The sequence below is a fragment of the Schistocerca nitens genome, chromosome 9, assembly GCF_023898315.1.
Source record: "Schistocerca nitens isolate TAMUIC-IGC-003100 chromosome 9, iqSchNite1.1, whole genome shotgun sequence".
NCBI lineage: Eukaryota > Metazoa > Arthropoda > Insecta > Orthoptera > Acrididae > Schistocerca > Schistocerca nitens.
Window position 1 is genome coordinate 273,688,242 of NC_064622.1, and position 27,461 is coordinate 273,715,702.

Genomic DNA, 27,461 nt, shown 5'->3' on the forward strand with positions numbered 1-27,461 from the left:
TTGTTTGATTGGATGTCAGGCACTAACAGCAGCTCACCCTTTCTGCTGGGAGGAAGAGGAGAGAATTTTGAGGATTCTATCATGGTCCCACGAACAGCTTGGGAAATAAAAGTCCACCTACACAGAGCCCCACATGCCTAGGTAGGCTTTATACAACTGAGGTGTCGTAGGTTCCCCAGAGGTTGACCGCTAACAACTGTTCCACCTCAACAGCCATGCACCTCATCAGCACACCTTGAGACTAAAGTAGTAGTAGTAGTAGTAGTAGTAGTAGTAGTATTTTTCCCAAGGTCAACCCAATATGCCCATTCCCTGTGGCACACAACGTTCCACCTTCACACCACACTGTATTCGCTGAAGCATGCCCACATCTCGCAGTGACAGAGGATTGGTGACATTTACCAGTCCCAGCTCAGGAACCCGGGGTCACCTAGCTCATACCCAGAAAACAAATGCTGACTCCCTTGGGGCATGGCAATACATACTGCTAGAACTAGTAATCCTGTAACTGTGTTAACACAGGAACCTTGGCAAACAAACTGGTTTTCAAAAGAAGACTACAGTACATCCTTTTTTTCAATTTTACACTTCTGTGGTACAATGGTAGTTAACTGATATGCTAAACAGCAACATTCTCAATAACATTATACTGAAAGGTTTTTTATTCATCTATTTCACTATCTTACTACTACACCACAATGTTTACATGGTCACAATATACCAAATTTGGAATGGTCTTTCCTGTTTGTTAATTTTCATGCAGATACAACTACTGATAATGTTCCAGTTCAAAATTTATATAATTACTGGAAAGAGCAAAATACTTCAATTTTGATTAATCAAAAACTGACATGCTGAACAATGAGTTTATTAATATGTCTGGATCATGACAAACCTCATTTATGAGAGGGAGAAACATTCATGTTCATTCTTTCAACTATTTTCATACACCTAAATCCAGGTAGGTGCTAGTAGAGTACCAGCAACAGACACTGAACTTGTTTTTGTTGTTGTTATTGTTGTTGTTATATGAAATATTTGTTACATGTACTCACATGGTGTGTGTACTGTTACAAATGTAAAAGTCAAGTCGTACTATATTAAACAAGTTCAGTCCAACTTCCAAATTTCTCATTTGCAAGTACTTACGATTGTCAGGCAGCTGTATCTTGTTGAAGACCTCCAATAACAAATCAACAGCAACAAATGGTCCCCGAAAGCACCCCGGTGGCGGAAGTAAGGTGCACAGCTGTGCAGCTGCTGGAGGGATCGGGAATACACCACCTACAAGAGAAAGCATGAAACTAAGTATTTAAATCACTAACATTATGGATGTTCTACACTCTACAATTCCACGTCTCAACATTGATTCTGCATCGCCATCAAAGAAAACTCTCTTTTTATCAAACCTGCAGTTCGGTATGTGTGTTTTTTTGCAAGTTGCCATACGCAATTCATAGCTATATCCCCAGTTTAAGCAGTTGTTACAGTTTCTGACCTCAACAGCTCCTTTGACAACAGAATCCCAGTAGTTAAACACATGGGTTACGGCACAAAAGTATTTCCTGGGATTCTATTATCAAAAAAGCCAATGTGATCAGAATACAGAACAATAGCTGTAATTGAAACAGCGGTATAACCTTTGAGGTGCACCAGAATGAGCATTAGATACTGTAAGACTACAGAGAAATAAGTTGAGTTATCCATCACATAATGGGATCAGTATCACTACTTATGACCCTCCATCAGACATCGACATAATCTCTGGTAACATGTGGATGTCTCCATGACATAATTCAGCCAATACAATACAGAGGTATCATTTGGCTATTAGTATGACAGTTAACTGTTGATGGTGATAGAGGAAATCAATGAAAGCCTGATTTTACAAAATATTCCAAAAAGACAAGCAGGCTGAGAAACATTCTAACAAGAAGATAGACCTCAATTAAGAACACCATAAGCTGACAAAAGCCAGAAAATTCCATTACATGGCGGAAATTGGGGATTTTTTTGTGTGAAAATAGGACAGAAAACTAAAGAGTGATTTTTCTGTAAGAACTTTCACAGACGATGCCAGGAAAGACAAAAAGCTAAAAACGAAACTGCCTACAATGAAGAAATTTTACGGGCTGTGATGGTTCCAAACCATTTTTTAATTGCAAGTGGTCGCAGACTTGTAAGATAAAGAGTAAAAACAGACAATGCTAAAAAGGAATATTCTCATTATAGTGAGGTGATACAAATAATCATTTCACCTGCCATCTGGAAAATGCTGAAAGAATGTGTGTTTCACAGAATAATAGGGTGCGCTCCAAAAAACAAATTAACAGCAAATGAGCATCAAAGGGCATAGCGGTGTTGGGAGGGGGATCAAACTCAGCTCTAAATACTGTTTCACAGTTTGATTGCAAACCAGACATTGAGTGCATGTAACAACACAGCTTACAGTACCTGAAGATGACAACTTGTTTAGTTATTGAAATATCATGCCAAAAAATGGAATTAACAACTTGGATGAACACTGAAAGGCACACTATTCATCAATAATGCTAAAAAACAAGAGAGATAATAAAACCACATTATTTTTAAGAACATGTTTATGCATTTTAAGCTACTTTATTGCCTGTGTGAAAACAAAAATTATGTCCCACCATACCAAGACAATTTATTACATCTCTTCTGATGCACACATCCTGTAAACCACACATACTTGCTAGGAGAAATTTTACATCTGGCTTTATGTAAAAACTCATTTTCTTTGAGTTAATTTGTAGTTGGTGACAGCGGCCAGATCGGCAGGTGCAAGACAACTAAAATATGGCAGTCAATGTGTCAAATGAATAAAAATGAAAGTCAGCATGCTGCCCTTACAAAGATCTACCAAATCTTTAGCAATGTGTAGCGTCCTATGGCCTTGCTTTGGAAGTAAGAAATTTACAAGCAAAACTAACACTAAGATATGATACACGTCTCCACTTATAAAATTTGAGATGATGACCAGGCCTGCAGAAGTATAGAAAGTACTAACTATTGAACCAAAAAGGAATATGAAAAGAACAGAAGAGCCTAGGATAAACTGAAGGATGGTTATCCTATCTTCAACAGTGTCATAACAGATTGAGCCCAAGCTCAAAATGGACACAAGTCAGGAAAGAAATTGGCCACATCTTTTTCAAAGCTACCATCATTGTATATAAATGAACCATAGAAAACCTAAATGCCAATAAATGGGTAAAAATTAGAACCCTGCCCCTTTCAATGAGAATGCAGTGCCTCAACCATTTTGTCACTTCACCCAGTTAGGATGAAGTCAAAGATGTATGTAAAAAGAAAATACAAGAAACTGACCTCAACTCTGTGACCTGAGCCCCAGAAATAGTGCTCACGAGGGAAACATTCCACGTAGGAATACATATATATATATATATATATATATATATATATATATATATATATATATATATATATATAAAAAGAAAGATGATGAGACTTACCAATCCCGGGAGCGGAAAGACTTACCTTAGGGGGAAAAAAGGACGGGTATACACTCGCATACACACACATATGGATGGATATGTGTGTGTATGCAAGTGTATACCCGTCCTTTTTTCCCCCTAAGGTAAGTCTTTCCGCTCCCGGGATTGGAATGACTCCTTACCCTCTCCCTTAAAACCCACATCCTTTCGTCTTTCCCTCTCCTTCCCTCTTTCCTGATGAGGCAACAGTTTGTTGCGAAAGCTTGAATTTTCGGGAGCGGAAAGACTTACCTTAGGGGGAAGAAAGGACGGGTATACACTCGCACACACACACATATCCATCCACACACACACACATATAGGGAAACATTCCACGTAGGAAAAATATATCTAAAAACAAAGATGATGTGACTTACCAAACAAAAGCGCTGGCAGGTCGATAGACACACAAACAAACACAAACATACACACAAAATTCAAGCTTTCGCAACCAACGGTTGCTTCATCAGGAAAGAGGGAAGGAGAGGGAAAGACGAAAGGATGTGGGTTTTAAGGGAGAGGGTAAGGAGTCATTCCAATCCCGGGAGCGGAAAGACTTACCTTATGGGGAAAAAAGGACAGGTATACACTCGCGCGCGCGCGCGCACACACACACACACACATATATCCATCCGCACATACACAGACACAAGCAGACAGTCCTTTCGTCTTTCCCTCTCCTTCCCTCTTTCCTGATGAAGCAACCGTTGGTTGCGAAAGTTTGAATTTTGTGTGTATGTTTGTGTGTCTATCGGCCAGCCAGCGCTTTTGTTTGGTAAGTCACATCATCTTTGTTTTTAGATATATTTTTCCCACGTGGAATGTTTCCGATGATGTGACTTACCAAACAAAAGCGCTGGCTGGCCGATAGACACACAAACATACACACAAAATTCAAACTTTCGCAACCAACGGTTGCTTCATCAGGAAAGAGGGCAGGAGAGGGAAAGACGAAAGGACTGTCTGCTTGTGTCTGTGTATGTGTGGATGGATATATATATATATATGTGTGTGTGTGTGTGTGTGTGTGTGTTACCCACCAGGCCTCAATCTCCGCTAATTTCAAGTTGCCGCCACTCATACCTCACCTGTCATTCAACATCATCTTTGCCTCTTCACTTCCGCCTCGACTGACATCTCTGCCCAAACTTTAAATATGTCTGCTTGTGTCTGTATATGTGTGGATGGATATGTGTGTGTGTGTGTGTGTGTGTGTGTGTGTGTGTGTGTGTGCGCGCGAGTGTATACCTGTCCTTTTTTCCCCCTAAGGTACGTCTTTCCGCTCCCGGGATTGGAATGACTCCTTACCCTCTCCCTTAAAACCCACATCCTTTCGTCTTTCCCTCTCCTTCCCTCTTTCCTGATGAGGCAACAGTTTGTTGCGAAAGCTTGAATTTTGTGTGTATGTTTATGTTCGTTTGTGTGTCTGTCGACCTGCCAGCACTTTCATTTGGTAAGTCACATCATCTTTGTTTTTATATATAATATGTGTGTGTGTGTGTGTGTGTGTGTGTGTGTGTGTGTGTGTGTGAAGAAGGCATTGGCTGAAAGCTCATCTTTTCGTTATACCTGTCTGGTACTTAACATGTCATCTTTACAGTGTGTAGATATCTATCCTTTTTGTTGACTTCAACAGAGCTATTTGAAAAAAATAAATAAATAAAATTAGTTTTAGGACATTCTTTTATATTCTGCTCAGTATAGCCTCTGTGTGCAGACAATAGCATTTTTACATCTTTTTAAAACAACACCTTTCATGTTCTACGCTTTCTGCATGCCCTCAAACCATTTAGTACAGACTTCATTAACAGGCCATTAAGATACATGTAATATCTACATCTGTATCCATGTGTATACTATGCAAAATCACTGCATGTATGGTCAAGGATAACTTATACTTCCAAACAATGGAAAATCTAGGATAGAATAATGACAATATTGTTGTCATTGCTGTGGTCTTTAGTCTAGAGAGCTCCATGCTACTCTATCCTGTACAAGCTGCTTCATCTCCAGGTAACTACTATCACCTAAATCCTTCTGCATCTGCTCAGTGTATTCATCTCTTGGTCTCCCTGTACGATTTTTACCCTCCACGGTGCCCTCCAATACTAAATTGGTGATCCCTTGATGCCTCAGAACATGTCTTACCAAACGATCCCCTCTTCTCACCAAGTTGCGCCACAAATTCCTCATCTCCCCAATTCGATTCACTACATCCTCATTAGTTATGTGATGTACCAATCTAATATTCAGCATTCTTGTCTAGCACCACATTTTGAAAGCTTCTATTCTCTTCTTGTCTAAACTATTTATCATCCATGTTTCACATCCATACATGACTACACTCCATACAAATACTTCCAGAAAAAGGCTTCCTGACACTTAATCTATACTCTATGTTAACAAATTTCTCTTCAGAAAGACTTTCCTTGCCATTGCCAGTCTACATTTTATATTCTCTCTACTTTGACCATCATCAGTTATTTTGCTCCCCAAATAGCCGAACTCGTCTACTACTTTTAAGTGTTTCATTTCCTAATGTAATTCCTTCAGCATCACCCAATTTAATTAGGCTACATTCCATTATCTTCATTTTGCTTTTGTTAATGTTCATCTTATATCTTCCTTTCAAGACACTCCATTCTGTTCAACTGCTCATCCAGGTCCTTTGCTGTCTCCGACAGGATTACAATGTCATCGGCAAACCTCAAAGTTTTTATTTCTTCTCCATGGATTTTGATTCCTACTCCAAATTTTTCTTTTGTTTCCTTTACTGTTTGCTCAATATACAGATTGAATAACACTGGGATAGGTTACAAACCTGTCCCATGCCCTTCCCAACTACCACTTTCCTTTCATGCCCCTTGACTCTTATAATTGCCATCTGGTTTCTGTACAAATTGTAAATAGCCTTTCGATACCTGTATTTTACCTCTGCCACCTTCAGACTTTGAAAGAGAGTATTCCAGTCAACATTAACAAAAGCTTTCCCTAAGTTTGCAAATGATAGAAATGTAGATTTGCCTTTCCTTAATCTATCTTCTAAGATAATTCATAGGGTCAGTATTGCTTCACGTTTTCCAACATTTCCACGGAATACAAATTGATCTCCTCCGAGATTGGCTTCTACCAATTTTTTCATTTGTCTGTAAAGGATTCATGCTAGTATTTTGCAGCCGTGACTTATTATACTGATAGTTCAGTAATTTTCACACCTGTCAACATCTGCTTTCTTTGGGATTGGAATTATTATATTCTTTTTGAAGTATGAGGGTATTTCAGCTGACTCATACACCTTGCTCACGAGATGGTAAAGTTTTGTCAGGGCCGGTTCTCCCAAGGCAGTCAGTAGTTCTAATGGAATGTTGTCTACACCCGGGACCTTGTTTCGACTTAGATCTTTCAGTGCTATGTCAAATTCTTCATGCAGTATCATATCTCCCATTTCATCTTTGTCCTCTTCCATTTCCATAATATTGCCCTCAAGTACATCGCCCTTGTATAGAACCTCTATATACTCCTTCCACCTTTCTGCTTTCCCTTCTTTGCTTAAATCTGGTTTTCCATCTGAGCTCTTGATATTCATACAAGTGATTCTCTTTTCTCCAAAGGTCTCTTTAATTTTCCTGCAGGCAGTATCTATCTTACCCATAGTGATATATGCTTCTACATCCTTACATTTCTCCTCTAGCCATCCCTGCTTAGCCATTTTGCACTTCCTGTCAATCTCATTTTTGAGATGTTTGTATTCCTTTTTGCCTGCTTCATTTACTGCATTTTTATACTTTCTCCTTTCATCAATTAAATTCGTATCTCTTCTGTTAGCCAAGGATTTCTACTAGCCCTCATCTTTTTACCTACTTGATTCTCAGTTGCCCTCACTATTTCATCTCTCAAAGCTACCCATTCTTCTTCTACTGCATTTTTTTCACCCGTTCTTGTCAATAGTTTCCTAATGCTCTCTCTGAAACTCTCTATAACCTCTGGTTCTTTTAGTTTATCCAGATCCCATCTCCTTAAATTCCCACCTTTTTGCTGTTTCTTCAGTTTTAATCTACAATGACAATATTATGAAAAGGATACATTGTTGCTCACCATAAAGTGGAGATGTTGAGTCACAGATAGGCACAACAAAAAAAGACTTTCAAACAAGTTAGCTTTTGGTCAAAGAGGCTTCCTCCTTAATCAGACCCCCCCCACACACACACACGTGCAAACCAAACTCACACACACCTGACCACTGTCTGACTGCCGAGGGAAGACTTCCTATCTGACCTTGGCAGGCAGAGATAGTGTGTGTGAGAGTTGTGTTTGTGTTTCTACTTTAAGTTAAACTGCATGTTAACAATGTATCCAAAAATACCAGCTTGTAGGAAGAATTCATTACTTTACTAAAGATACATTTACAAATATCACAAAAATACAGTCTCCTTCATTACCAGGTACAGGATGATCACCAGGTATGGTATTAGCTTTAGGTTTGTAAGGTATCATCTGTGAGACATCTGGCCGAGGAACTTTGGCAGCTTCATCTTCATCTAAAGATGAGCAGGCAGCCAGAGGGTGAAACGCTCTCGATGCTGTGCTCGCAACTTCATTGTATCCTATTGCTCTATAAGAAAAAATAAACAGTTTGAGCACTGGTTAACAGATTAAGGATGTGGATTAACTAAGTATTTTCTAGAGGGAAGCAGACACGTTGTTTTAGAGTTCACCAATGTTCAACACAACACATACTTCTGACATTTTTCTTTAGATGCAATAAATACTTACTTTAGTTCACCTGGAGTACATGGATACAAATCAAGGAATTTGTATCTATCCACCAGCTGAGCTGTTTCCTTTCCTTGAAATTCTTTTATCTGCAAAGAAGAAAAAACAGCAATGTTTAAACACAACATTTCTTATTTGTAAATGTACATTTTATGTTGTTCAATGAAAATACTAACCTGACTGAGAACAGCACTTCGCCTCTTTTCAACTTTAACAATACTTGCGAGGTCTCCAATATTTGATTCAAATTCAAGAAAACGATTCCAGATTTCACTGTAAATTAACATCTCACAGTCAGTATGAAACAACTGTTCAAATTATATGGCTGAGAAAGGAAATTAGATATGGTACATATCACAACTCTGAAATCATCCAACACCTTCAAAATACAAAAATTGGATTTAAAATTTATCAACAAAAAAAAAAAAAAAGAGAGAATAGATAGACATTTATAATGACTGAAGGGCTTAAATGGCTTTTACTTACCTTCTTCAAATTAAATTACACACAAAACATTTGTATACAGTCCCAAATTTATATTTATTATTCTATGGTGCATTTCAGGGCACAGTACCTCATTTTCGTATGGCTAACAATTCTGTTTTTCTTGTATTATTGGTGATTATAAAAATACAGAAGAATGCTGCAAGATGCGTATTTATTCCAGAATGAAAATACAAAAATTTGTTTCTTTTTTCAAGATAGTGCAAGATAGACAATATTAAAGTAGCAAAGAGACATGAGAAGCACATCACTGTACACCGTTGCGAAACTTCATGACAGAGTTAAACTGTAAATCATGTGCCAGAGTAGCTCCTTCAAATTTTATTTCAGCACACAGCTTTAATTTCTATAACAGCATGCAATCCATTGTAAAGTAGAATTTTATTTCAGCACACAGCTTTAATTTCTATAACAGCATGCAATCCATTGTAAAGTAAACTATTAAAACTAAAAACAAGCCCATAGGCTGAGGACAACCCATTATTCCATAACATCCATTATTCCATAATATCCCTTATTCCAGGAGAGGTAGTCTGATAAGCTATGTATGCATGCATGAGAGTTCTGTGAGATGTGGGAAGTGGGAGGAAGGTACTAACAGAATTGAAGCTGCAAGGGTGGGTTTCATGTTATGGCTGGATAATTCACCCATTAAGAGCTCAGTCATGTTTTGTAAAACTCTTAAGACATTTCCAGGATACATAATAACAGGAAAATAATACTAAAATACAATTTATACTTACACAGACTTTTCAGGCTCTAAGCTACCAGACGACAGTACTCTTTCAAACAGAACTCTTGTGTTGTTATCCTCTGAAATAATAATTAAACGAAAGGAAAAAAATTAACTGATGTCATATCCACTGGTGATAGGGGTAAATGGTATGAACAATATTTAAATGGAACTCACCATTTAAGTGGGAAAGATAGTCAATATAGCACAGTATATAATCAGGGTTATCCGAAAACTTCTTTAGGCCTAGTTCAAATATTCTGAAAGCAATATTCTTGTCCTTGCTGCAATAATATTCCATCAATGCAGCAGCTACAAAAACGTGGAACCTAGAGCGTGAATCTTCCCTCGCTCTCTTGAACACTGTGCGAGCAGATTTTATTCCTTCAGCACGTCGAGCAAACTTCATGTACTGTACATAGGCCTAGAAAAGCATAAATTTTAAATGTAAGAGCAATGACACAAGCATGTATACCGGCAGTCATTATCACAGCACTGGCTTTCGTCATTCCTGCAATATTTATGTTTCAAAATTTCATTTACTGGCCCGAAGAAAACAAACTACAAACTTCTTGGTCATAATTTAGTGCCACAATCCATGTTAATTACAAATAGAAATTCCTAAATAAGTAATTACAAGTGAATAATTAAAGGTAGTACAACTGATAAAAGTTTTTACATTTTCAGGCAAATGAGGATAACATCTTCATGAGTAGCTAAAGTAATATACATAGTGAAGTCCATCCTATGAGATAATGTCCAAGTTAACACTTTCAACTTCAATAGCAGAAGATCCTCTTAGAAAAGAGATACATCTGTTGCAGAGTTGTTGAGGACAAGATTGGAAAACGGAAAACAGATGCATATTCAGAAGGTGGTAATATAATGTGATGGCACACACTTTTAAGCACCAATGAATTACAAATATTGTAAAGGAGGAAGGGGAACACACACACACACACAATCACACACACACACACACACACACACACACACACACACACACACACACACACACAAAAGCAAGCAAACAAACACAGAGAGAGAGAGAGAGAGAGAGAGAGAGAGAGAGAGAGAGAGAGAGATATGACAAATGGGGGAGTAAATAGGGGAGTAGCAGATGGAGAAAAAAGGGGAAAAGGGGAGGGGGAGAGGACTGAGGAGAAAAGAACACTGACAGCTACTATTGCTAGAATGTAAGCGTCCTATAGAGTCAGTATATTAAATGTAATCAGCTTGCATGCCAGTCACAACTACTATAATCTAAAGACTCAGCTACATAAAGAATGAAGAAAAGAAATTGCACAACTGGCATCAAAAGTGGTATTTCATTTTTTTTAGTTTGTACTCCAAGAAACAATGTGGCTAAAGGTGTGACCTGTCATCTAACTCCCCACAGATAATATCTGCTGATAGCTTTCTTTTTCTTGAAACTGCAGCATTTACTGGGCAGAGACTGGTCTCACGACAGGGAGAACGGTGTTTTTAAACCACAGTGGCAAGTTGTAGACCCAAATCCAAAACACTATGTTAAATAAAAAGTAGGGGACAAATTGAATGGCTGTTGGCACAAATGTGATACCAGCCAAACCAATAATTACACTCACTTGCATCAACAATTGTGACCATCAAACAACTACACTGTAGACTAACAGGAAATAATGACATTGTGAAATATTTGCTGTATTTAACTTCAAAAATTAATCAGTTATTGCAAATATGTTACAGCTTAATGATAGAATTAATATTATGAAATATCACCTGCATGAAGATGATATACAGAGGGGTTCGGGAAAAGGTAGACACTCTTTGATGGTCAATATTAATAGAACAAAATGACATACTGTAACAATTCTTGCACGAGGGGAAGATTATTTTGTGTGTTCAAAGCACACCTTATTAGCAGCCAAACAACATCAATGGCAGTGAACTGTTAAGAGAACGACAGCTGTCAGTGTTGCTGGTGTGACAGCAGCACAGGACGCCAGCCACACAGGACGCAATGACAGTTTCTCGTAGCTCATTTAGTGTAGCTGGCTTCCGTTGACGAATTTCATTTTTCAAAGTCCACTATAGGTAGCAATAAAGAGGTGTAAAGTCTGGAGGCCCCAATGAATACTCAAGAGCTCCTCTCCAAACTATCTATCTTCCAGGTAGATTTTCATCCAAGCAGGACGCGATAGCTTTCTGGTAGAGAGGTGGAACACCATTTTGTTGTAGGTAAAAATCTTTCATTTACAAACACCACTCGAATGGGAGGTAAAAATCAATGTTTGCAGCATATGAAAATACACCTCACCAGTTACAGTACCTTCAAGTAAGGATGGGCCAATCAAACCATGCGATGACAGACCAGACCACACATTAACACACGGTAGATTGAAATGTTTGTCCACGTGAATGTGAGGATTTTCAGGAGCCCCGTACATGCAGCTGTGGCAGTTTACAGTACCATTCAGTTTGAATTGTGCCTCATCAGATCAGAGAACCATCCTTGCAAACTGTTCATCCTCACGAAGCATACCTTCACCCCACTCGCAGTACTCCAATCCTTTGGTCTGGGCCACCCTCGTTCACACTGTGCAGCAATCCTAGAATCTACACTTTCCACTTTACACCCTCCAGAATTTGTCATCTGCTTGATCAGCTTATCCTACTGTCACATGCACCATGCTTCACAGATTTTTGAGGTGACCTAGTAAAATGTTGCAACACAGCAGCACTGAAAGCTGACTTGCTGACGTTTTTGGTCAGCCAGACCCTTACTAACATCCTGAACAGTACTGCTGCCTTCAAGCTTACACCAAACGTCATACATTGTTGTACACATTATGCCACTGCCATTGTACCTCCATCATGTTTTCATACTTCCAGTATCACTTCAATATGGCCTTGCATTGTCAAACGATAACCTTACTTCATTCATTGGTGTGCTGTCATCTGCTGGAAAATCTATATCACAATCTGTTGAGAAAATAATGGCCTATGCTACCGTGAAAAATTACAGAAATATGTCATTTCGTTCCATAGATATTTACTATGAAGGAGTCTTCAACATGGGGGGCTGTAATCCCCACTCCTTCCTAATTCCCTGTATTGTCCACATTAGTCGTTTATGAAGATTTGAGAGGGGCGAAGATTACAATAAACTTTCTAGCTTACTTAGCTCATCATGTAGAGCTGGTTCCAGTTCTTCTTTTCTATGGATCTGATTCTTGAAGCGGAAAATGTTACATCCTAGGTCCTCACTGTTGGATTGATCTAAATAAATTTGAAGATTGCTGTTGCAGAATTTTTGTTTTTATGTAAATCTATTTTCTCAAATTTTAGTATATCATACAGTCTTTTGATTTTTCCCATTTAGAAGGGCGAAATTACATTGACAATTCCTGACAGATTAAAACTGTGAGGACAGGTCATGAGTCGTGCTTGGGTAGCTCAGTTGGTAAAGCACTTGCCTGCGAAATGCAAAGGTCCCGAGTTCAAGTCTCGGTCCGGTACACAGTTTTAATCTGTCAGGAAGTTTCATACAGCGCACACTCGCTGCAGAGTGAAAATCTCATTCTGAAATTACATTGTTTGCACAAAATACAAAAATACTTCTGATCATATCAGAGACATGCTTACGACTCCGACATTCTGCAGGAATATCCATATTCTAAAGTGTTAACCTTCCCCCATGAACCATGGACCTTGCCGTTGGTGGGGAGGCTTGCGTGCCTCAGCGATACAGATGGCCGTACCGTAGGTGCAACCACAACGGAGGGGTATCTGCTGAGAGGCCAGACACACATGTGGTTCCTGAAGAGGGGCAGCAGCCTTTTCAGTAGTTGCAGGGGCAACAGTCTGGATGATTGACTGATCTGGCCTTGTAACATTAACCAAAACGGCCTTGCTGTGCTGGTACTGCGAACGGCTGAAAGCAAGGGGAAACTACAGCCGTAATTTTTCCCGAGGACATGCAGCTTTACTGTATGATTAAATGATGATGGCGTCCTCTTGGGTAAAATATTCCGGAGGTAAAATAGTCCCCCATTCGGATCTCCGGGCGGGGACTACTCAAGAGGACGTCGTTATCAGGAGAAAGAAAACTGGCATTCTACGGATCGGAGCGTGGAATGTCAGATCCCTTAATCGGGCAGGTAGGTTAGAAAATTTAAAAAGGGAAATGGATAGGTTAAAGTTAGATATAGTGGGAATTAGTGAAGTTCGGTGGCAGGAGGAAGAAGACTTTTGGTCAGGTGATTACAGGGTTATAAATACAAAATCAAATAGGGGTAATGCAGGAGTAGGTTTAATAATGAATAAAAAAAAATAGGAGTGTGGGTTAGCTACTACAAACAGCATAGTGAACGCATTATTGTGGCCAAGATAGACACAAAGCCCATGCCTACTACAGTAGTACAAGTTTATATGCCAACTAGCTCTGCAGATGATGAAGAAATTGATGAAATGTATGACGAGATAAAAGAAATTATTCAGGTAGTGAAGGGAGACGAAAATTTAATAGTCATGGGTGACTGGAATTTGTCAGTAGGAAAAGGGAGAGAAGGAAACATAGTAGGTGAATATGGATTGGGGGGAAGAAATGAAAGAGGAAGCCGCCTTGTAGAATTTTGCACAGAGCATAACTTAATCATAACTAACACTTGGTTCAAGAATCATAAAAGAAGGTTGTATACCTGGAAGAATCCTGGAGATACTAATAGGTATCAAATAGATTATATAATGGTAAGACAGAGATTTAGGAACCAGGTTTTAAATTGTAAGACATTTCCAGGGGCAGATGTGGATTCTGACCACAATCTATTGGTTATGAACTGCAGATTGAAACTGAAGACATTGCAAAAAGGTGGGAATTTAAGGAGATGGGACCTGGATAAACTGAAAGAACCAGAGGTTGTAGAGAGTTTCAGGGAGAGCATAAGGGAACAATTGACAGGAATGGGGGAAAGAAATACAGTAGAAGAAGATTGGGTAGCTCTGAGGGATGCAGTAGTGAAGGCAGCAGAGGATCAAGTAGGTAAAAAGACGAGGGCTAATAGAAATCCTTGGGTAACAGAAGAAATATTGAATTTAATTGATGAAAGGAGAAAATATAAAAATGCAGTAAATGAAGCAGGCAAAAGGGAATACAAACGTCTCAAAAATGAGATCGACAGAAAGTGCAAAATGGCTAAGCAGGGATGGCTAGAGGACAAATGTAAGGATGTAGAGGCTTGTCTCACTAGGGGTAAGATAGATACTGCCTACAGGAAAATTAAAGAGACCTTTGGAGAGAAGAAAACCACTTGTATGAATATCAAGAGCTCAGATGGCAACCCAGTTCTAAGCAAAGAAGGGAAGGCAGAAAGGTGGAAGGAGTATATAGAGGTTCTATACAAGGGCGATGTACTTGAGGGCAATATTATGGAAATGGAAGAGGACAAAGATGAAATGGGAGATATGATACTGCATGAAGAATTTGACATAGCACTGAAAGATCTAAGTCGAAACAAGGTCCCGGGTGTAGACAACATTCCATTAGAACTACTGACTGCCTTGGGAGAACCGGCCCTGACAAAACTTTACCATCTCGTGAGCAAGGTGTATGAGTCAGCTGAAATACCCTCATACTTCAAAAAGAATATAATAATTCCAATCCCAAAGAAAGCAGGTGTTGACAGATGTGAAAATTACCGAACTATCAGTTTAATAAGTCACAGCTGCAAAATACTAACGCGAATTCTTTACAGACGAATGGAAAAACTGGTAGAAGCGGATCTCGGGGAAGATCAGTTTGGATTCCGTAGAAATGTTGGAACACGTGAGGCAATACTAACCTTACGACTTATCTTAGAAGTAAGATTAAGAAAAGGCAAACCTACGTTTCTAGCATTTGTAGACTTAGAGAAAGCTTTTGACAACGTTAACTGGAATACTCTCTATCAAATTCTGAAGGTGGCAGGGGTAAAATACAGGGAGCGAAAGGCTATTTACAATTTGTACAGAAACCAGATGGCAGTTATAAGAGTCGAGGGGCATGAAAGGGAAGCAGTGGTTGGGAAAGGAGTGAGACAGGGTTGTAGCCTCTCCCCAATGTTATTCAATCTGTATATTGAGCAAGCAGTAAAGGAAACAAAAGAAAAATTCGGAGTAGGTATTAAAATTCACGGAGAAGAAGTAAAAACTTTGAGGTTCACCGATGACATCGTAATTCTGTCAGAGACAGCAAAGGACTTGGAAGAGCAGTTGAACGGAATGGACAGTGTCTTGAAAGGAGGATATAAGATGAACATCAACAAAAGCAAAACGAGGATAATGGAATGTAGTCAAATTAAATCGGGTGATGCTGAGGGGATTAGATTAGGAAATGAGACACTTAAAGTAGTAAAGGAGTTTTGCTATTTAGGGAGTAAAATAACTGATGATGGTCGAAGTAGAGAGGATATAAAATGTAGACTGGCAATGGCAAGGAAATCGTTTCTGAAGAAGAGAAATTTGTTAACATCGAGTATAGATTTAGGTGTCTGGAAGTCGTTTCTGAAAGTATTTGTATGGAGTGTAGCCATGTATGGAAGTGAAACATGGACGATAACCAGTTTGGACAAGAAGAGAATAGAAGCTTTCGAAATGTGGTGCTACAGAAGAATGCTGAAGATAAGGTGGGTAGATCACGTAGCTAATGAGGAGGTATTGAATAGGATTGGGGAGAAGAGAAGTTTGTGGCACAACTTGACTAGAAGAAGGGATCGATTGGTAGGACATGTTTTGAGGCATCAAGGGATCACAAATTTAGCATTGGAGGGCAGCGTGGAGGGTAAAAATCGTAGAGGGAGACCAAGAGATCAATACACTAAGCAGATTCAGAAGGATGTAGGTTGCAGTAGGTACTGTGAGATGAAGAAGCTTGCACAGGATAGAGTAGCATGGAGAGCTGCATCAAACCAGTCTCAGGACTGAAGACCACAACAACAACAAAGTGTTAACAATTTTTCTTAACAAATGAATTTCTACTTGTTTGTTACATTATTGCTTTTGATTATTATTTCATAAATGAATCCAGAAATAACCATAGTAACCAATACAGTACTGCGTAAATGATGATATAAATTTTAGTGTGTCAATAGTTTATAATTTCAAATGTTTCTAAAAAAAATTATTTTAACCATACATTCAGAACTAATAGTTATCAATTATGACACTGAGCTTAAAAGACTTTACAAAGTAATTCATTTTCATAAAACTTTAGCTTGAAATATAAGATACTGTGTATAAAACTACATGAAAGTTTTCAGAAAAGCAACTGAAATAATAGTGATCTGTCCAAAATTCAAAAAATAATACTGTTATCGAAAACTGCTGTTGAGGAAAGGTAATGCTAGAGGAGGATGTCCTGCTACATGGTGAATCAGCTACTGTATAAATTTGAAGAGGTTGAAAAAAATCAGACAATCAGTTGCAAACCAATAGTTTATTTAGCCTTTGACCTAGGTTTTGATATTCTTAAAAGTATCTTCTTTAGAAGGAATTGACCCTAAAATGTATATAATGGTTACAAACTATTTTTACATACATATCTAAATATTAATAACAGAAAAATATTTATGAGGTGAACTTGTTACATCACATGGTGGTAAATTACATTACCTGAAGCTGAGTGGCTCTTGTCATATATAAAATTGATATAAAAACCAGAAACATCACATGCCATGGCTTAAGACAGCAGCCAGATTAATTATATTCAGCATATGTCAGAATAAATGCGCAAATGTAATGCTCTTGTCAACATAAAATTAAAACAGGAGTACAAAGGACTGACTTTGCAACCAGGTGTGAGGGGGTTAAAAAAAAAAAGGCGAACAACACTGCCATCGGTGGAGCTTGTGTAGTATACGTTTCTGCCACTAGGTGGGAATAGTGCAACTCATTGCCAATTCAGTGCTGCCTGTGTTGTCGACCTGGCTTGTTCTGTTCATTTACAGTAATTGTTTTCAGTGGCGCTGTTTTCATCTTGTTTCATTTTTATGATGGCAACTTTATGTGAACAACATGCAGTTTTAAAATTTTGTTTTCTACTCTGTAAAAATGCTGCTGAAACTGTTTTAATCTTGAAAATAGCTTACCAAGATGATGCTACAGGGAAAGTGTACAAGTGGTTTGCTCGATTTAAAAATGGCGACATGTTGGTTGATGACAAACCTCATTCTGGACATCCATCAACTGCCCAAATCGAGGAAAATATTGAAAAAATTCGAGAGCTTGTGCTCACAGACTATCAACAGACAACTGATGACCGTCTAAGAAATTTTAAGAAGATGGTGCAACAGTGTTTGTCAAAAAAGACCCAATTTGCAGAGACAAGAGACTGGTTCTTCCACCACGAAAAAACACCTGCACACACAGCCATCTCTGTTACTTAGTTTTTGGCTAAAACTGGCACGGTTCTGCTGCACCTTATTTGCCTGACCTGGCTCCATGCAAATTTTTCTTGTTAGCAGGCATGAAAGGACACTGATTTGACAACATTGAGGAAGTCAATGGAAAAACTCAGAAGGAGCTGTCAGTTGTTTCTAGAGATGACTACAAAAAATGTTTTGAACAGTGGAGGCACCGTGGGACAAATGTATCAGTTGTAACGGAGAGTATTTTGACAAGGATAAGATTGCTTTGGAAACAATTTTAAAACATATAGCTTTTAAAAAATACTTTTTTTATACCCCCCTCATATATTCATTTTTAGGACTCACTCCTGAAGAAGAATATATTTTTAGAAACATCAAAACCTAGATCAAGGGCTAAATGAACTTTTGTTTGCAACTAGTTGGCTAATTTTTTTCGACCTCTTTGATCAAAGAGAGTCTACATTTTCCTGGACCCCTCTGTATAACTGAACAAGATTGTGTAAGGAACAGATTTGTTTGATGTTCTCTGAGAAAACAGTGTGCTACAGATCTAGACAGACATTGGAATTGGTGCTCTATTTCTATAGCACAGCAGACAGCTCACTTTAACAGCAAATAGACTGACTTCACTACACACACCACACTTCACTTCACTTCACTTCACTTCAAAATGGGTTACACTGAAATGCCCATGTAACATGGAGCTGACACGAATTTGTCTTATAAACATAATGATACACTTCGGTAAATATAATTATAAATATCACACATGTATTTAGTACACAATTTTCCATCTTTATGTAATATGGAAAGCATCATATTTGTGTATAAATAACATACATGTAAATATCCTCCCACTGCCCATGTATGTAATAATACCTATTACACGTAGAAAGTTAAATAAAATAAATTGTTCTTACACATGCAATGGGATTTTGAAAGCAAATTTAGTAAAGTACGATTTTGTGTTTGTGTGTGTGTGTGTAAAAACACGTTTATGTGTTTGTGCTTATTGCTCACAAGAGAGATGCCAACAGGACAAATTCCAAGAAAACATATATTTTGAAACAAACACTGATATTTGTTGGTCAGCACAAAACAACTCTCCAAACTTCTCGATGAATGCTAACAATGAACTGGATCAATATAGGTCTGACAAAATACGGAAAGATCATTCGAATTTGTAGTTAACCAAGAACTTGTAGACAGTTCCCTATGTCCAAGCCTCCTGCTTGTCTTTACTGTTCCCATTGTTGTTGTATAGTGTAGCTAGAACAGGTTAGCCATTTGGCTGGAAAGATCAACTTCTCTACCAAAGTTCTGTAGTGCAGTGTCTACAACAGCCATCTAATCGTTTAGAGTGCGTAAAGTCATATCTACAAAACAGACACCAAATAGTTGAAGTTTTGTACAAAGAAGGAAAAAATTTAACTTCCTATCAATCAGAAAAACAGTGTGTTAAATACGGTGGGACCAATCTTGTTCTTGCTTTTTGTAAATGACCTGGAACCATCCAGCCCTAACTATAAGTACATTAAATATGCCGATGATACAAATATACTTATCAAAGGAAAGACCCCAGATGAGCTCCAAAATGAAATAGAAAGAGCATTTCACATGTATCAGAATGGTTCGCAGTGAACAACTTAATAATAAACACACATAAAACAAACACTATGCATCTACACAAAAGCCTTTAACTGCAACCATAGAACTGTTAAGCAAAAGACTTGAAATTGTAAATAGCACCAAATTTTTGGGAGTTTGGATCCAAGATAACCTAAGATGGCAGAAACACACACACAACACCTATGTAGTAAATTAAATACCATTTGTTATAGTATAAAAATTCTTGCTGGATGCACATCAATGCAAGCCATAAAAAAAATGTGTACTATGCCCAAGCAGGATCACTACTAAGATATGGTTTAATTTGCTGGGGAAATTCACCACCTAGCAAAAGCTGTTTTATTGCACAAAAAAGAATTATAAAAGCCATGGAAGGCTCAGCACCTCGACCTTCATGCAAACCCTCATTTAAAAAGCTTCATATTCTTCAATTACCATGCCTATATATCCTAGAAACAATAATGTTTATAAGGAAAATCATAGACGAAAATACCAAGATTGCTCCAAAAAACCAAAATATCCATTCATACAACACAATGAATAATCAAGATTTACATATGCAGTTTTTACATACAACACTAAAACAAAAAGGACCCTTGCAAGTAGGAAAAAAACTGTATAACAAACTACCTAAAAAAATTAAGGCAATAACTGGCATGCATAAATTCAAAACTGTTGTGAGTGACTACTTGCTACAGAATTGCTACTATAGTGTTGATGAATTTTTATCTACAATGTAAATATGTGAAAAATTTAAATAGTTTATACAATTAAGGCCAAAATAAGAAATGTGTACATGTAGATTTATCTGTGTATGGTATGTGGTCTATTACATGTATGTGTGTGTCTGCATAATCAAGGCCGAAAGTATGAAATGTGTGCATGTAAAATTTATTTGTGTATTTGTGAAACGTTATTCCCATATGTTAGAGTTATATTGCTATATACTAAAAAATATACAAGTTTTTATGTTAAACTTTATTGCAAATTATTTGACTTGTCCTATATCATTATGTACCCCTGTACAGTGTATGATTCACAGGACCAATAAATATACAATACAATACAATGTTGTCCAAATTCTCTCTCTGACATGCTACACATGTACAACAAGAACTTTTTCTGCTTAGAAGTGAAGGTGGTACTTTTTAGGTAAAAAATTTAACTTGTGTTCCACTACAATCCCTTTCAGTGTCAATGCACTTTGTCCAATGCTGTCCCAGTATGTAGATCCCATACGTAAAATATGATTTTGAGAGGTCTGTAGAACATTCACATGACTTTTGTAACTCTTCACTGGGATCAAAGCATTTTCCAGCCATACATTTCTTCAGATGTGTTGATAACTGAATGTTAAATGGTGCCAAATCTGATGAATTCAGTTTAAATCCAACAGTTTTGCCAAATGGAAGCACCTTTATGGGCACAATGATTGTCCTAATGGGAGATTATTATTATTATTATAATATTATTATTATTATTTTCAGTTGAGGTTACTTCTTATGTACTTTTCCATATTATTATTTTCAGTTCAGGTGACTTCTCATGTACTTTTCCACATCCTTGCATAGAATTTGTTAGTTCTTGTTTTACCTTTCAGAAGGTAATTAACAAAAAGAATCACCTTTGAACCTCATTTTTCCTTTTAGATAAAGGGTTATTAGTTTGCAACCCATTTGACTGATTTCTGTTTTGTTGCTGGCTTGAAGTTATGGACACAGGTATCATCTACTGTATTAAATATGTCAACAAAATCTGTTGGACTCTTTTTTTAAAATGCCCCAAACATTTTGTCCCGCATTTACTTTTGAGCAGCAAGTAGCTATAGTAATATGCACATAAGAAGTCAGGTGGTGGGGCACTGAGCAGTGGCAAGGAGCAATGTACCATGTGATATGAAACTTCCTGGCAGATTAAAACTGTGTGCCCGACCGAGACTCGAACTACTTCAGATAATAGTGTCATTCTGCCACATCAGTCTGTAGCAAGTGCATTGGGCTGCACGTAGAACATTTAACATTTATTTTCATGTTAGTTAGGTATGGTGAGGTTACTTAGCCATTGTCTTGTTCATTATTGGTGATATTAAATAAACATGGCAAGTATTATGTTAAGAAGCAATAGAAATAGTTTCCCAAGCATATAAATTCTATTAGGGAGAGTCAGAAGCAGAAACAGTGGTCCACCGTCGTGCTCATACGTGTGTTGCCAGATACCATGGTATGCAACAGCTGGAGTGTGAGGCGTGACAGAGAGACACTGAGAAGACTGATGCCTCTCTCTGGGTGGAACGCTTCACATTGACACACTATAATGCAGCAGCTATTTTACATCAAGATTTCACCAGCTATTCCATGCATCTTATTTGACAGTTGCAAAATACTAGATTCTGCACTTTCTAACTGTCCTTCATGTGGAATACATTTAAGCAAAGCAAAAGCAGAGCCAGGTTTAGAATCAGTAACCTCTTCTTTATGATTAAAAGCTATGGAGCAGAGTTTTCAGAAAGTTTCATCTACTACACATAAACTGCTGTACCAAATAAAGTGTCACAACTAAGCATATGCAAATAAGGCCTAATTCTACTACACTATTTTAGTTATCTGCAGGCATCTTCATCCTATTTCATTGCAAGAACTTTCTGGTATCATGTACAATGTAATAATTCACTCAATACAATTCTCAACAACATATATGACGTTAATTAAGAAAATACAATACTGGAAAAATGCATTATAAATGTTCTAAATCTATCTTTAAACCATCAAAATCTCTGGAAAATAGCAAAAAGCAAAGAAACTACACGCAACATTGATTCTCTACCACTTACCAGTGTTGGGTCAATGTCAGGAATCTCAAGAAAACGACCATAGATTTGATGCACCTTCTCATATTTTAGTCTTCCTTCTTCGAAATCGGCATAAGCAAAATAGAGTAACATGTTCTTTTTCAACAAAGAAGCTGTTGCCCTCTCATATACTGCAGCAGCTTCATCACTGAACAGTTTTGCTGCTGTGACATCCTGAACAATAAACAATTACTGTGAAATTAATGTGTCATATTATCTACGCTCAGTGAGACAATTATATAAAATACTTTTCATTTACATACAGTAATTTGTAAAATATTTTTTGCACTGTGCTAATACGTCACAGGCTTTTATTCATGCGCCATCTCCATTTACTAAACCCAGAACTGACTGGATACTGTATCAGAATTAAAACATGAAATTAAGATTTGCCATGCGAAAGAATATATTTCATAAACCATTAAATAACAATCATTATGGCACTTGAATGTAGTAAATTTGTTTTCAAAGTCTTATGACATTGAGCAAATATTTAATACTTAATTCCCAACTGTAGGAAAAAAAACAGAGAGATTTCTGGTAGAATACGTGGTGCCATATTACAAAAGTTAAAATGAGTATGGGTAACAGGGAGCTCTATGGTCAAGCTCTGTGAACTGAGGACAATTACACCATATTAGATACAAAAAGGTGGAGTGACTAAGTAGTTCTATGTAAACAAGTAAGTTGAAATCATTAATAATCAAACTACAAAGCCCCATGGACCATATCCTTGTTATTGCAGCACTTCATATATGCATGCCCTATACTGAATGGTGCTTTTTAAAAAGCTGATAGTAAATTCCAGTACAAATACTACAGTCCTCCAACATGTTGCATTCATTTATAATTAATTAATAAGTAAAATATCATGATAAATCCATCTACAGCAGATGTTTTGCATCTTGAAATTTACATTATGAAACATTTACCATGTAAATATCTCATGCATATTTATTTCTTCTCTCTATTCCTGCTCACAAAAATGGACTCCACTATATATAACTTCAAACTTACCACTTTCTATCAAACTTACCCCTTTCTCTGTTAGAAGCTTCGAGCTCTGCTCAAGAAACTGTGCGGCCTCATACCAGATATCAGGATGATGTCCTAAACACAAAAGACATTGTTCAAAAGCAAACATAACACGCCTTGTAATCAAAGTAGTATCCTCAGTTCGCAAAGGGTTTGATTTTTCCCATGCAATGTACTTCTTCCAGAGGTCAACCTGAAAAATAATTTAGACAGAGACAGAATAAAGCTATATATTCTCAGGTATGCAGAATGGAAAAGATAAATAATAATGCAACAGGCAAATTTTGAAAAATGATCACTGTGTTTCTAACCAAATCTCATACCAGCCAAAGGAAACATCTACAACAATACAGTACGCACTTTTCCAAAAATGAATTTCATCTATATACTAAAAACAACAGTGATGGTCCATAAAATATCATCTTGTTGTTACAAACACCACATAGTCCACACTCAAAATTTGAAGCAGCATGAACTGACTAAGATTCAGACTTCATCAAATTGATAGTGTTACATTGAAATTCAAGATAAACAAAAGTGACATAAAAGTTATAATCAAACATACTACACATACACCTTATTATCACAAATAATTTTAAGTGCCTTCACTTTTTCATGTCTAAAGCTAAATTATGAATCAAGTAAGAGGATCACCTGCTTCAACTCTTCTGGATGGCCCATTGGAGGTATGCTAGGGCTGTTCCTATTTAGACCTCTTGTCACCGCTTCAAATTCTTTCGCTACACGGCGAGCATTCATATAGTCACGACTACGTTCCATAGACATCTTTTCTGCGATGATTGGATTAATGTTTTGTTCAAAGTTAATATAGTCCTTCCACAACTGTTCAATATTCACCATAGGATTTATTACCCCTCTCTGATAAACCTGTAATTATAAGACACTATTATTTGCAGTTATAATGTAAAGGAGGCATGATGCCTGTTTTAGCAGTTAACACCGTTGTCACCTAACCTACCATGCATAAACACAGGGTTACTATAAATGATTCATTTGTTTTCAACATTATATATTTTGCAAAGTATTAAATGTTCAAATATGACGATGCCCTGACAAAGTGGTGACATATCAAGGAAAGAGTTTGTCTGTGTTGGAAATGTGAGACCTTCCATTCATACAGAAAGGTAGATCGCCACAATATGAAAGTGAGGAGCACTGAAAACCTTCATGAAATTGCAGCACAAGAACAAGATTCGCTGAAGGCTAATGTTTTCTGTGCAGTGTCACGGATGAAGCTGTAGGGGCCTTTTCCTTCTGTGAGAAGACTGACAGGTACCTCTTATCTTGGTATGTTGCAGTTGCAGATGTTTTCACAACTGACTGCTGATTTCAAGAATTTCATCTTCCAGAAAGATGAGGCACCCCCTTTTTGGAGCACCAATGTTTGTTGTTACCTAAACAACGAACTTCATTGTTGAATTCGACTTAGTAGTGAAGATGATGTGGCTCTATTCCCTTTGCCCTGCATGCTGACTGGCCTATACCGTGTAACTTTTTCTGTTGGGGGTACATTAAGTATATTGTATAGCACCCTCAGTGTAAGGGTGGGGTGGTTACAAGTCAGGATGGTGTGAATGGGTGGTGGTGAGGTGGAGCCCAGGAGGCTCCACACAAAGGCAGCCCCAAGTGTAACAAGATATTTATTGAAACATCTGCATTGTTTGACACACTGAGTCAGTCACTGGCTGGCCTCTGAAGTCTGCTGGGCTGGGTGCCTGCAATGCTGACACGGATACTCCTCCAAGCCCTCAGTCTCTTTATGCAATCCCCACACCAGCGGTATTACTCTATCTGCTATGGCCCCAAGCAACATCCAGCTGTCGAAACCCATCACAATGAATTGCCCTTTTCTGCATTGACTGTGGACTACTGGTGTGCACGGGGAGCACTCTGCTGCCCACTGAGCAGGAGTGAGCTGTGCTGCTGGTGTTGACCTATGAAGACCAGCTACACCCTGGCACTAAGTCCGAAGAGGGACTCGGTGCTCACTGCTGTTGTCCTGCCATGGCTTCGAACCAGTATAACTTCTACTAGCAGATCTATGTGGCAGGCCAGGTGGATGGCAGGAGCAAAGGACATGTTGTAGCACCAGTTCCCACCTTCAGATTTCTGAGAAAATAGTGTCTGGGGGGAAGAATCCAGAAAGAATGTGTGGTGAAACAGGCACTGAGGTAATGATTGTCATATTTTAGTGCATGTTCTGGAACAGGATATTGTGTGTTGTCAGTATACATCCACTACCTATGTCCCTTTATTCTAACTTATAACTTGTCACCCATTAGGCCTCAGTATACATTAATTTCTTCTGTCTCAGCATTTTTTCACAGTAGCTATTCCTTTTTTCACTCTGTGTTAGTTTTCTACAGCTTTCATTTTCTGACCTGTCTATTTTTCACCCTATTCCTTTCTTCACTCAGTGTTAGTTTTCTACAGCTTTCATTTTCTGACCTGTCTATTTTTCACCATCCCCTCCCACCTTTATCACATACAATGCACTTAAGTCTTCACTCTTGTTAACTCTACATGACGTTTTAGCAGTAATCTCTCTGTTAGATATTACCTTGTCTTCTGCCTTTAAGCTCTCATTTTCAAATCTTGCCCAGTTCAGTCTCCAACAATCAGTCTTTCCTTCCCATCCCATCCACTAAGCCCCCCTTGACCCAGGTTCTGGGTGACTTTCCTGAACCCTACCCCTTTTCCTAAGCCTTTCCAGTCATTTTCCTTCACCCCTTTTCCTTCCACTTCAACCCTTCTGCCAGAAGAAGGAGCCACTGGCTCTGAAAGCTTGCATGTGTAACATCTTTGTGTGTGTGTGTGTGTGTGTGTGTGTGTGTGTGTGTGTGTGTGTGTGTGTGTGTTGAGATGTTTATATTTTCCCACCTCCGCATTGCAAATGTTTTGACTTTTGAGTGAAATACCCCGTCGATGTGCTGTTGTTTTCACGTCAATTCTAGTTTCTACCAACAGTGAGAGTTGTTTAGTTCTCGGGGTGTTGTAAAATTCCTGAATTCATCTTGTTGCTGTGCAGCCTATGAAAAGGATTGCGGAAGACTCCCAAATAAATTAGAAAGTACAGTGCAGTTTTAACACCAATATATTTCCAGGACTCTGGTGTCTGAGCCTGGTGAACTGTACCAGTTACATCACATGCGCCCAAAGTTGACATCAAACGACACAGTGTTCACAACAATCAACAAACGAGTGAGCCTACAATACATTTGCTCGCAACCCTAGCCAAAAAACGAGTGCCCCAAGGTGCCTGCGTGACCTCTATTTATACTTTTGTTAACAATTACCTACAATGAAAATTACAATTTTATGTAAAATCACAATTAAAAGTTAAACCGAATATGAGATACACATTGCTAAAAATTTACAATATCAGTGCTGAATAAGGTGAACCTATTTTCAACTTAGTTTACGAGTTAATATAACATTTTCTGACTAATTATGTTACAGGTAACAATTACATTTCTAAAATTGTTTATAACAAATCAACTAGTGCCTGAATTTTAGTGCTAACATATATCGGAGATTCAATTAACGTGCTTTATTTATATGTTCTATTTAAATTGTTGTAGTAATTTTATAATGATAGGTTTACTGGTACATCCTGACCATGTGCTACATTTCTTTCGATTAGTTACAGTATTAATTTCACATTTATATTATGTTTCTCACATAAGAACAATGTTAATCAGCAAAGCATCGTTTTCGAATTATATGTATACTGAAATAGTGGTTGTTTTTGTATGGAATTTGGAAACCGGTCACTTTACAATTGGGGAGTTAGGACTGGTGTTTATCTTTAATGCTCTCCGAGGGGTTCTGATCGGTAGCAATGAGATACAGTAATATTTCAATGTGTGTGTGTGTTTTGTTTTCTCCTGTCACTGCTTGGTGAGTAGACTTTTTAATCTGTCAAATTACATTATATTGTAAAAAATGGATTATTTTCATTGATACCAAGTGATTAACTTTGTTTTCCCTTTCAGCATGTAAGGACTGGATAACAT

The 27,461-nt window shown here is 37.9% G+C and overlaps 1 protein-coding gene across 1 annotated transcript in view; it reads right to left on the minus strand.

Moving 5' to 3' along the window:
* LOC126203461 (protein suppressor of forked) overlaps positions 1–27,461 on the minus strand; it is a 149,973-nt gene that overhangs the window by 17,293 nt on the left and 105,219 nt on the right. The window contains exons 6-14 of the mRNA XM_049937778.1: positions 24,079–24,312; positions 23,426–23,617; positions 22,372–22,563; positions 9,706–9,952; positions 9,539–9,608; positions 8,468–8,564; positions 8,292–8,380; positions 7,958–8,130; positions 1,150–1,284 (exon numbers count right to left, since the gene is read on the minus strand). Coding sequence (XP_049793735.1) covers positions 1,150–1,284; positions 7,958–8,130; positions 8,292–8,380; positions 8,468–8,564; positions 9,539–9,608; positions 9,706–9,952; positions 22,372–22,563; positions 23,426–23,617; positions 24,079–24,312 — 1,429 coding nt within the window. The remainder of the gene's footprint in view (positions 1–1,149; positions 1,285–7,957; positions 8,131–8,291; positions 8,381–8,467; positions 8,565–9,538; positions 9,609–9,705; positions 9,953–22,371; positions 22,564–23,425; positions 23,618–24,078; positions 24,313–27,461) is intronic.